The sequence below is a fragment of the Entelurus aequoreus genome, linkage group LG26 (genome assembly GCF_033978785.1).
Source record: "Entelurus aequoreus isolate RoL-2023_Sb linkage group LG26, RoL_Eaeq_v1.1, whole genome shotgun sequence".
NCBI classification, from domain to species: domain Eukaryota; kingdom Metazoa; phylum Chordata; class Actinopteri; order Syngnathiformes; family Syngnathidae; genus Entelurus; species Entelurus aequoreus.
Window position 1 is genome coordinate 39,415,484 of NC_084756.1, and position 12,609 is coordinate 39,428,092.

At 38.4% G+C, this 12,609-nt stretch overlaps 1 protein-coding gene across 2 annotated transcripts in view; it reads left to right on the forward strand.

The window, feature by feature from the left end:
- Window positions 1-12,609, forward strand: part of LOC133643443 (ras-related protein Rap-1A-like) — a 47,264-nt gene that overhangs the window by 22,478 nt on the left and 12,177 nt on the right. For both annotated transcript variants that reach the window (XM_062038021.1, XM_062038022.1), the window contains exons 2-5: window positions 2,609-2,697; window positions 11,358-11,426; window positions 11,707-11,763; window positions 12,442-12,582. In XM_062038021.1, coding sequence (XP_061894005.1) covers window positions 2,641-2,697; window positions 11,358-11,426; window positions 11,707-11,763; window positions 12,442-12,582 — 324 coding nt within the window. In that variant the 5' untranslated portion in view covers window positions 2,609-2,640. The remainder of the gene's footprint in view (window positions 1-2,608; window positions 2,698-11,357; window positions 11,427-11,706; window positions 11,764-12,441; window positions 12,583-12,609) is intronic.

Below are 12,609 nucleotides of genomic sequence, written 5' to 3' on the forward strand. Positions count from 1 at the left end.
GATGCTGGATTAAGTTTGTATTTTTTAAACCAGCGAGCAGTCACTTGTTCCACGCCTGTTGCAGCAATTCTGTCAACACTTTTCTTTTCTTTGTAACAAAAGTCTCGCTCTCCTTAGCGTTTGCATTAACATTAGCGATGTTTTGCTGGGCTTGTGGGTCTCCGCTAAGGTAATAGGAGGCGACAAAGGCGACGGAAGTTCGTGGGGGCAAAAAGTATGTCAGTGGAAGAGGAGACAAACATTGATTGTTTTATTTTTTAAATGGTCTGCATCAAAAAAGTCAGATTTATCGAAATATCGCCTGAAAGGAGAGACAAGAAAGAGTGAGAAAAACTTGTACTGTAATGCCCCCAGCTAAAAGCAACTGCGTGAGAACGTGTACTCGAATACTCACGATATAGTCATTGTCTACATCGCACAGAGACAAACCCGCAATATATCAGTCCAGCACTGAAATCATCAGCGACATGGTAAACAATTTTTGCAGCAAATTCCTAAAAACACAAAAGTGCTTCTGTTGAATAGAAGAAGTTGGACCAGTTAACACATTTAAGGATACTTGCTTTGACATTTTAATCTACTAAAAGCTAGCATCCACTACAGCGGACACGTGTATTTTGCATAACAGGGCTGTTTTATACAGAAATGTATAACTGATGAAATAAATAGACCAAAAATGTATTTTTACTGCAGACTATGCTGGTTCTCAAAATAGGAATAATAAGGAAGGGAGAGGTCCGGTCCCCCGGTCCTTAGCTTCCCGGAAATGTGGTCCCTACAACATTTTAGTGGAATAGCCCTGTTGTAAGCTAACTCCTCTACCACAGCACACAAAAGGGTGACACTGACAATGTTGGAAAACATTTCTTACTGTGCTGCTGACATCAATGTCGCCCCCTATGTGTTGTGCTTGAAATGCTTAAGAAGAAATATATATATGCTATGTATAGGGATGGTTACTGATTCAGTACCAAATTCTGGGTGCTGATTCATGTAAAATAAAACTGTACTATATTTTGATAACTTTGTTATACACTAAATTGGCCCTGGTGTGTGAATGTGAGTGTGAATGTTGTCTATCTGTGTTGGCCCTGCGATGAGGTGGCGACTTGTCTAGGGTGTACCCCGCCTTCCGCCCGAATGCAGCTGAGATAGGCTCCAGCACCCCCAAGATCCAGAACGGGACAAGCGGTAGAAAATGGATGGGTGGATGTTATACACGAAGCCACATCTCTACCCGGCCTTGTCAAGCACTTGGCGAGCAACACGCACAATTTAGCCGACTTCTTTTATTTAGGTATTGTTGCAGTTTCCCATGCCCACAAAGAAAGGGCTCCACTTTTAAAATGTGGTAGCTCCATGCTAATTTAGATCAATTTAACATGGTTTTACATTCATCTGAGAAGGTAGCAGAATGGTCGGTTTAAGTGCTTGCACGGCTCAATGGAGGTGAAATGAAATGAAAAGTTTAGTTTGACCTTGATTGAGGACTCTTGTGAGCAAAGACTTTGCTACAAGTTCTTTCTTGAAATTAAGTTTTTCTCACTTTCCTTATCAAAGTGCTGGCACTTGCAACAAATGCTGGAATATTTAAAAAAAAAAGATAATCAAAATAATAACCAAAAAATAAAACATTCTGAACACGTGGGATACTTTTGGCTCTGCACGATTCCGTGGAGTGATACACGGGTGGACTGACTAGTTTGTTACGCATAATATTTGGCTGGCTGGAAATATTGAGGCAATGTACAAAAACTGGGACATCATTTTTGCAAAAGTTTCAGTTGAAAATTCATTCATTAGAAAAGTGGGGCATACAAAAAGTCACCCATTTACCTACCATTTTGCATGCAGTCATTGGGAAAATGTTATTAAAAATTTTGCAATAAATGACTGCGTTTGTGTATTTTGTGCCGGTGAAGAAATTATTGCATCCTTTTTAGATATGTTAATTTAACACGTTAAAAAGTCAACACAGGATCCAAAAAATCCTACTTCACCCAGTTCTGGTCTCTGTGGCCCAATTCCAATGACCCACTTGGCTAACCCAACTGACTTAGCGCCACATTGTGCGCCAAGGACTGCAACCCCGAAAGCCATAGTCCAGTTACTGCACCTTTTCTTCCTCATTGCAGCTCACACTTGCCCCCCAGCAGCTGTTTTTTATTTGCTGCAGAAATCAGCACACAGATGTTTCACAGCATCTACAAGGAGGCAATTGACCAAAAAGTCTTGTCTGCAGGGTGCGCCCTGGCGCATGAAAGCCAGCTGATTGTGTCATTGAGTGGAATATATGCAGGATCCATGAATCATCTCCCACTACCACCAGCACACACTCCAGCACACCACAGCTGGCTTGTGTTAGAAAGAGGTCACATATTCTTCACCTCCTCCTCCCTGAAGGAGCGCCACTTATGGGTGTTCCCTCCATTGTTGTTTTGCCTGTTGTCCATAACCTCCAGGAATGACTAGAATCCTTCCTTTCTGGAGTGGGAAATCTCAGGAAGCGGGCTGGAAAATTCCTTAGTTCTACTCAATGTGTTATCGTTTTAATATGTCCTCTTGTATCCTAATTCGCCTGTATTCTCTCCCCATGTGTGCCTTGCAGACGGTTTGGCTGTCTGCTGAAGTGATCCCGCCATGCGTGAATACAAGCTAGTGGTGTTAGGCTCTGGTGGTGTGGGCAAGTCCGCTCTGGTAAGTTTTCCTTCCTAAATATTCAACTCTACCTCCTTATTCATCAGGGCAGTGGTTCTTAACCGGTTTGGCTGCGAGGCCCACCGTCACTTCTGAATGGCAATCAGCGACCCAAATTGCTCCTCAATAACCTGGGTGAATTACAATGTACTTTGTCAATTGCAGTATCTCATACATTTAAAAAAAGTTAAAAGAGGGCAATGATTTATCTTTAATCTTTAAAATGATTTCAATCTACCGGTACATTTAAAAACTTCCTTGTGGACAAGATGCTATGCTTTGGTGCAACAATTGCTTAGACATTCTCTAAGTCTGTTTGCAAGCTGTCCGTTGTGGCGGCGTTCCCAGACTGAAAATTAAGCCGCACCCCTACCTTTTCAAAAGTATAATAATTTATGTAAATGTAAACTGTTTAAATATACCGTATTTTTCGGATTATAAATCGCTCCGGAGTATAAGTCGCACCAGCCGAAAATGCATAATAAAGAAGGAAAAAAACATATATCAGTTGCACTGGAGTATAAGTCACATTTTTTGGGGAAATGTAGTTGATAAAATCCAACACCAAGAATAGACATTTGAAAGGCAATTTAAAATAAATAAAGAATAGTGAACAACAGGCTGAATAAGTGTACGTTATATGACGCATAAATAACCAACTGAGAACGTGCCTGGTATGTTAACGTAACATATTATGGTAAGAGTCATTCAAATAACTATAACATATAGAACATGCTATATTTACCAAACAATCTGTCACTCCTAATCGCTAAATCCGATGAAATCTTCTTCCTCTGTGTCGCTTCTAAACAACTCTGCCAACTCCAAAGGTAGACCATGCGCCGCTTCCTCTTCTATTGGTACGTCGCTTACGTCAGAGTCATCGTCAGTTGCATTTCCAATTATTCCAGCCTTTCTGAATCCAGACAGGATGGTTTCGGTTGTCACTGAAGCCCATGCTTTGTCGATCCATCCAATGACATCCAGAAAAGTTGCATGGCGCATTCTCCCGGTTGCCGTGAAGCTGTGCTCTCCATCCATCATCCACTGCTCCCACAGGTTGCGCAGGACTGCCTTTTAAAGCCCTTCTCACTTTTTATAAGTTACCGCCGATGTTGAAATTATACATTTTCATAGGTACGGAAGTAGTAGCAGGTAGCATCTTTTTTTTCACAATGCACTTCTGCCATGACCCGCCCCTGCCAAATTTTTATTGGTTGACGTGTGTGTGAGATGATTGCTGATATACGCCTAGTCTCTTACGTGAATGAGATAAATAATATTATTTGATATTTTTTTATTTTATATATACCATTATATTATTTTAAAAAAGGAATAGATTTTGATCTGGAAGGATATGAACTAAACTACATCAACAGAACCAACAAAAATGGAGGAGGAGTAGCTGTGTACATGATGAAGAACCTGAACTACAAAGTGGTAAAAAAACATGTCATTTGCTATAGATAATACTTTAGAATGTATAACCATTGAAATATGTCAGGAAAAAAGCAAAAACATATTCATCAGTTGTATATATAGATCACCTAAGTCAAGTTTAGAAACATTATTGTGATTACTTATGGAGTATATTGTGAATAAATTGAGAACAGGAAGTGAACAAAAGTTTTAGCAACTGTTATGTAAAGGAAAAGGGGTAAGATTAAATAAGCTCTGGTTCTTCCTACTCCTTTTCGAACATGTTGAAAAGAGAAACTGGAAATTGTGATGTATCATGTTGTATGCTTACATGTTCGAAATAAACTCAAACTCAATTTTACGGTAATGTGTTAATAATTTCACACACAAATTGCTCCACAGTATAAATCACACCCCCAGCCAAACTATTAAAAAAACTGCAATTTATAATCCGAGAAAAACGGTATACGTATCTTATCATTGCTTTTTTCCCCCCAGACACATTCGAAAATAAACTTCATAAACATATAGTCGCCCGATCACAACTTTTGTTCTACCTTCAAGGTACTCAAAGCGCTTTGACAGTATTTCCACATTCACCCATTCGAATCAGTGCCACATAAAAAAAACCCAGCTGATTTATGTCCCTGCGTGGCGCATGTCTTTTTAAATATACTGTATATGTGTATATATATTTAAATGTTTTTAAATCGATTTTTGATTTCTTTTAATCGATTAAGAATCGTTCCAAATAAGAATCGCGATTCATTCTAATATTTTTTGACACCCCTTATACGTTCGTATTTTTATATTTCTCACAGCCTAAAGGACTGGCTAATAGCTCGGCTTAAAGGATTTATATTCTACATGTAATGCCGGTTCTTTAGTCAAAATATTGCATAGATTATCTTTTACAGACCATCTTCAAACTGCTTTCTGACTGTCTCTTTAAGATGCGCCGTTTTCTGGGCGGTCTTATTTACGCGCCACCACTTCGACTGTGTATCCATCCCGTCAGCCATGTTGTAGTTTTTAGCACTTTTAATATGGAGTCTACTGACTGATATAAGTTACAACTTCACGCTACTTTTTATTAAAAATGGCGAGCAAAGGATTTAGCCAGTCTACCCCATAACAAGAGGTTAGACAAAAATAAGTAACTTAGGGACTACGTCGTCGGACGAGTGGCGGATTGACGCAAAGCTTTTCAGGTAAAACTATATATATATATATATATATATATATATATATATATATATATATATATATATATATATATATATATATATATATATATATATATATATATATATATATATATATATATGGTTACCGTATTTTCCGCACCATAAGGCGCCCCGTGTTATTAGCCGCACGTTTAATGAACGGCATATTTCAAAACTTTGTTTACCTGTTAGCCGCCCCGTGCTATTAGCCGCACCTACGCTACGCTAAAGGGAATGTCAACAAAACAGTCAGATAGGTCAGTCAAACTTTAATAATATATTACAAACCAGCGTTCTAACAACTCTGTTCACTCCCAAAATGTAATGTGCAAATGTGCAATCACAAAAATAGTAACACTCAAAATAGTGCAGAGCAATAGCAACATCAATAACTCAACGTTGCTCATACGTTAGTGTCACACAACACACAAAATAAACATGTAAAGCTCACTTTCTGAAGTTATTACTCATCTACAAATCCCTCGAATTATTCTTCTTCGGTGTGCTTCACTTGTTTTTTGACACCATCTGTGATGTGGACGCGCATGCAGTCGTAGATCAACAGGAACGGCGCTGCGTGAAAAAAGTCACCCGGTGTCTTCGCGTAAACGTCTATCAACCACTCGCTCATCTTTTCTTCATCCATCCATCCCTTCGAGTTAGCTTTTATGATGACGCCGGCTGGAAAGTTCTCTTTTGGCAAGGTCTTCCTTTTGAATATCACCATGGGTGGAAGTTTCTGGCCGTTAGCATGGCAAGCTAGAACCACAGTAGGACGACTTCTCATTCCCTGTGGTGCGAATATTCACCGTACGTGCTCCCGTTGTATCCACAGTGCGGTTCACATGAATATCAAAAGCCAGTGGAACCTTGTACGCGTGTCTCTTAGGAGACATTTTGTTGTCTTTACAGAAAAACAAATGAAATTAAATATCCGCGAGCTTCTTCTTCTCCGGGGGCGGGTGCTCACCTTGGCGGTTGCTTACAGTAGAAGAAGAAGCGCTTCCTCTTCTATGGGGCGGTTGCTTACCGTAGAAGAAGAAGCGCTTCCTCTTTTACGGGGAAAAAAGATGGCGACTGTTTACCGTAGTTGCGAGACCTAAACCTTATGAAAATAAATATGAATATTAATCCATATATAAGGCGCACCGGGTTATTAGCCGCACTGTCTGCTTTTGACAAAAATTGTGGTTTTTAGGTGCGGCTTATGGTGCGGAAAATACGGTATATACAGCACTTTTCTACCTTCAAGGTACTCAAAGTGCTTTGACAGTATTCCCACATTCACACACACTGATGGCGGGAGCTGCCATGCAAGGCGCTAACCAGCAGCCATCAGGAGCAAGGGTGAAGTGTCTTGCCCAAGGACACAACGGACGTGACTAGGATGGTAGAAGGTGGGGATTGAACCCCAGTAACCAGCAACCCTCCGATTGCTGGCCCGGCCACTCTACCAACTTCGCCACGCCGTCCCATATATATATATATACGCAAAGCTTTTCAGGTAAAACTATATATATATATATATAGTTTTCCTGAAAAGCTTTGCGTCAATCCGCCACCCGTCCGACTATATATCCGCCACCCGTCTGACAATGTAGTCCCTAGTCTATTCTGGATGCCTCTGTTCACGGGGTTTTGCAGTCCGGTTATGTCATAACGTCACAGCGAGGTGGACGTATTTGACATTAAAAGGGTTCCTATTATGCAAAACAAACTTTCGTTTTTGTGTATCTATGAACCCCATAAGTCCGAAAATTTGAAATCAAATCATGGAGGCATGGCGGAGATATTTATAAAACAATATTGCCTTCTTCCAAACAAGCTATTTGAAACTTGAGTAGCTACTGACGTATGTATCGTTAGTTACATCAATATATATATATATATATATATATATATATATATATATATATATATATATATATATATATATATATATATATATATATATATATATATATATATACAAGCTATTTGAAACTTGAGTAGCTACTGACGTATGTATCGTTAGTTACATCAATATATATATATATATATATATATATATATATATATATATATATATATATATATATATATATATATATATATATATATATATATATATATATATACATTGTTGACGTAACTAACGATACATACGTCAGTAGCTACTCAAGTTTCAAACAGCTTGTTTGGAAGAAGGCAATATTGTTTTATAAATATCTCCGCCATGCCTCCATGATTTGATTTCAAATTTTCGGACTTATGGGGTTCATAGATACACAAAAACGAAAGTTTGTTTTGCATAATAGGAACCCTTTTAATGTCAAATACGTCCACCTCGCCGTGACGTTATGACGTAACCGGACTGCAAAACCCCGTGAACAGAGGCATCCAGAACTGCATGCAAGCTGTCGCCCGAATGCATGAACCTTATGATTTGATACATTGCCATTATTTATCACGAGTATCCAACATTAGTTCAACATTTAAAAGTCAGAAAAGATGAAATTCATCACAGTTCCCCGTTAAATTTTTCTTTCATTAAAACATTTATTGCAAAATTGTCATGAGCCTTAGTTTGGGGTTTTTGTTTTTATTGAACTCCTTAAATCAAGTAACTTTTTTAAGAAATACGTGGATTTGATAAATCGCAATTGTGAATCAGTTCTCATTATTCATTGAAAAAAGCTGTCTAAAAGATTAATCTCGCCCAAACGTCACATCTCTACCTGACACCCACCAGTTCAGAATCAATGACCCTTTCAGTTTTATTTTTTTGTGTACATGCACCTTTTGGTGAATTCTCCTGAAAAATCATCATTTACCTAGTTTTTCATTGACATTTTAATGGGTCTAAATCAAGAACATACGGCAAAGTGTTTCTTTTCACACCACAAGGCCTGTCAACAGACATTTTTCAGTGCACTGCATAGCTAACTCCAACCAGCTGTTTTCTTAGCCCTTAAGACTGGCAGCCTGACATGTTTGAAAGTGTGGATGAACTTTAGTCTTCCGCTAATCTAATGTCCCACAGAGCCGTCAGTTCATATCAAACGATAAATCCCTGAGGTGGCTTCCGCTGTAGGCAAAAACCTTTTAATAGCTTCTGTTACACAAATAGTAACATTCCTTATATAGTGATGGCCAAGAGTGTTCATTTACTTACCTGCAGAGAGAAGGCAGGTCTTTATTTGCATACATGCATTTTTGTGGTACATATTTTCTTTCCCCACAGAATACTACTTATACAATACATTGTATGAAAATAAATACTGGCATTTATTCACCTATGTAGGGATGTCACGGTATAGAACATTTCTTATCACGGTTATTGTGACCAAAATGAGCACAGTCATCATTATTATTGCGGTATTTTGGATTGTGCAAAAAAAATGTTTTAAGTACTTATACTGAAATATTTTAACCAAGTTTGATTTAAAAAAACATTCAAAATGATTTCCTTTGTAGAAGAAACATTACTGCAGATAACACTGTTTCATGTACCTTAAGTAGAAATTGAATGTACATATGAAAGCAACACACGCATTATAAACAAAGTAATATGGCAGAAACAAAATCATAACATTGATAAATTAAAATAGGTGTAAAAGTTGTGCAAGAATGCACCTTATGGACATGAGATGAACAAATAAAAACAAATTTAAGAATTTTGCAAGATAGCACCTGATGGCCGTAAGCCATACCTGCACTTTTTGTCCATATATAATCTATAATTGGGCAATTATTTTGAGTCAGTGGCCAGATGGGTCGGTGAAAATGTGTTTGGGGCCCGGTGTGTGTATGTGCTATTTTTATCTACGGTATATTATATTTTTATCGATATTATAGATAAAAATAGTGTTCATATATGAGATCTAGTCTTACACAGGACTGCACGATTATTAATCCTGATTATTCATTATGTTAGGTCAAACAGTGTTGGGGTAGGGTGCGAATGCGAAGCCATCATGTAATTTGTAATGTCTAATAAAAAGGCTATGGGTTAACGCTATCCATATGTTTAAAGACAAATATTTGTGTTTTTGTTCATTAATAGTATCCACTTTTTCTTATTACATGATGCCTTTATCTTTATTTTTACATTTTGATAGTTTTTTTTAATAAGTTATGTGTACATTTTGTGTACTTTTACATGTACTAAATGTATGTACATATACATGGTGTATCGGGACAGATCCATTAGGCGTTTGAGCAGAAATATCGTATAGTAATTAATTTAACATAAAACATTAACAAAATGCTATGTCACATGAATGGTTTTTAAACTACTACATTTGTGACATTAAAAACGGCCTAACAAGTAATGTAATACATGGTGTTTATTTTTTAATATTAGTAAAAAACACAAAGCCGTTTGGCTAATGAAGATAAAGTCAAATACACAAGCTTTGTTCTTCTCCAACATGTGGGTGGGTCAGTGTAACAGTTTGGCAAAAAAAAATGAAATGGAAGTCATACCTCACATATCTAAGACACAATCTTCCCATCTCCCTGACAACTCAGCGGGTTAATACCTTACCGCATGTGTTCAATTCGATAGATGACAAAACATTTGAGCTAGTATTGATGTTATTGGAACACTGACGAAGTTAGCATTTAAATAAAGGACGGGTGACCATCCTTGTAAAGAAACAGCAATACTTTGTAAACAAGTTGTGGCAACATTCTGTACAGATTGCCTGCTGCATGTTTTTCCTTACATCATTAACTGTCAAAGCAGATGAGGGAAGGACGCTGTGTTGCACTTCCAAAATGAAATAAACTCCAAAAATGTTTCTCCTCCATGGTATACTTTTTGTGTGGGACAACTTAGACTTAGACAAACTTTAAGTCTACGTCTGTCTCTAATATTGTCCACACCTGTCGCCATTTAATAACGGCAGTGCAGTGTTAAACGCACGCCTAGACTCTACGGAAGAGGAAGCAAGCGAAATGAAGTAAAACGAAGCGATCAACTCCGTACTAGGAGGGAACATCTCTGGAGTAAATCTAATTTTTTGTGAATAAATATGAGATTTTATTTTAGGCCATATCACCCAGGCCTACATTCTTGCATGGGTCCATGTTTATGTGCCTGATATCAAAAAGACATTTGTTCTGCCAAATCTGCCTTGGATTATTTTTCTTGCACATAAATTGTAATATGAAGGCAAAATGTTTAATATTATTTATCATTATAAAAATCCCCTTAACGACACACCTATCCATATGCATTTAAGTAGGGGTATAATGATAAACCGCAGTAAAATTTCAGATGGTTAGTAATACCGTTTAAATTTGTAGTTATCGAAAAACTGTCATCTATTAATGCATTTTAAGCAACGCCGCTCACTTCACCGTTTTGGCTTGAGAAAACGTGGCAGAAACCATGCTCCGAGTCATGTCCGTTGTGTCCTTGGGCAAGACACTTTACCCTTGCTCCTGATGGGTCGTGGTTAGGGCCTTGCATGGCAGCTCCCACCATCAGTGTGTGAATGTGTGTATGAATGGATGAATGTGGAAATAGCGTCATAGTGCTTTGAGTACCTTGAAGGTAAATAAAGCGCTATAAAAGTATAATTAATTTACCATTTTTATATAATCTTCAACAAACTTATTTACCCCCCAGGCCTACAACAGGAACACTAATTGCCAATAAAAAACATGTAAAAAATGTAAGAGCATGTAAGAAACTAATTTACTTTACACTGGACTGACATCCATAGATACTGCTTCTTTGGTTAGCAATGGAGTTCAAATGATCTCAACACTCAGTCTTTTTTAACTTTGGCCTCTATTAACCAAGGAAACTACTGTTAGTCCCGTTTTTTTCACGAGGGAAATCAGGCAGACGTCTATTTTGGGAAAGACGGTTATTTGTCTTACGTGAACGACTAATTGAGACACGGCGTCTGTTTGAGTTAAGCAAATACAGTTATCGAGGAATTATTAAGGCAATAAGTCTTTTCCATTGCTTCTTATGATGGAAACGTGCGTCATTTTGTCCACTCTGTTTGTTTTTTTCAGACAGTTCAGTTCGTACAGGGAATCTTTGTGGAAAAATATGACCCAACAATAGAAGACTCCTACAGAAAGGTGAGTGCGAGGGAAAGGCACGGCGGTTTGATTGCTAGCAGCTGCTCTGTAGGTTCACGTCATGTTTTGCTCTCGTCGTCTCCAGTGGGCCATCACGCCCTTCGTCCTTCAACTTCTTGTCTGCTTTTCTTTCCCTCTGTCCCAATGCTATCATTCCTAAAACTTTTGACCTCTGACAGTGCTTCTTTTATCATATGCAGAGTGGAAACTATAATGAAGCCTGCAATTACCGGCTGTGCGTATCCATGTTTGATAAGCCATCTGTTTTTTCCCCTTACAGCAAGTGGAGGTAGACGGGCAGCAATGTATGCTTGAAATACTCGACACAGCCGGCACAGTAAGTGGCCTGCATGCCGTTGACATTTCTACACCTGATTTTAGGAATCAATCTTAGTGTGTGAATCGTAAGAGCTTATTTACATAACCGATATATAAAACATTTTTTTCATGGCCCCAGGCTAAAGGTTGCTGTCAGAGATATCTTCACGACTTGATACAATGTTTTCCAAATATTGATTCTCGCTAGCCATGGCCTTTCACTATGACGGTTTCATTAGCTTGGTAAACAGACTGAGTCTGTTGACACCTGCTGTTTAAAATAATTCACAGTTTCCAAGTAAAATTATTTTTAGAAAATCCCAGATGGGACATAATCACACCTTTGGTCATCTCCTTTTTAATTCTGTCCATCCTTAGCAGTAGTCAACCGCTGGCTTGCTAACTGGTTGAGGTCTTTTTAATGATCTGAGGGTTGGAACAAATCAAGAGCCACTGGACGCTCCTGGAATGTTGTGTTGTCATACATCAGGTGGCTTGATGGTGAACGAACAGACCAATAAGTGCTGATAATCCACCCACACCGCTTGTAGCAATGAGTTCCCAAAGGAAAAACCTGACACATCAATTCCTGTGCACAACACGGCTCACTTTATCAGCTGACTACTTTACAAGCAATGTTCCACAGTGGAAATATGGCTGGACTCATGGCCTTTTCTCCCCCGTGCTTTCTGTATAGGAGCAGTTCACGGCAATGAGGGACTTGTACATGAAGAACGGCCAAGGCTTTGCTCTGGTTTACTCCATCACAGCACAGTCTACATTTAATGACCTCCAGGACCTGAGAGAACAGATTCTACGAGTAAAGGACACCGAGGATGTAAGTGTACACTCGCCGCATGTGCTC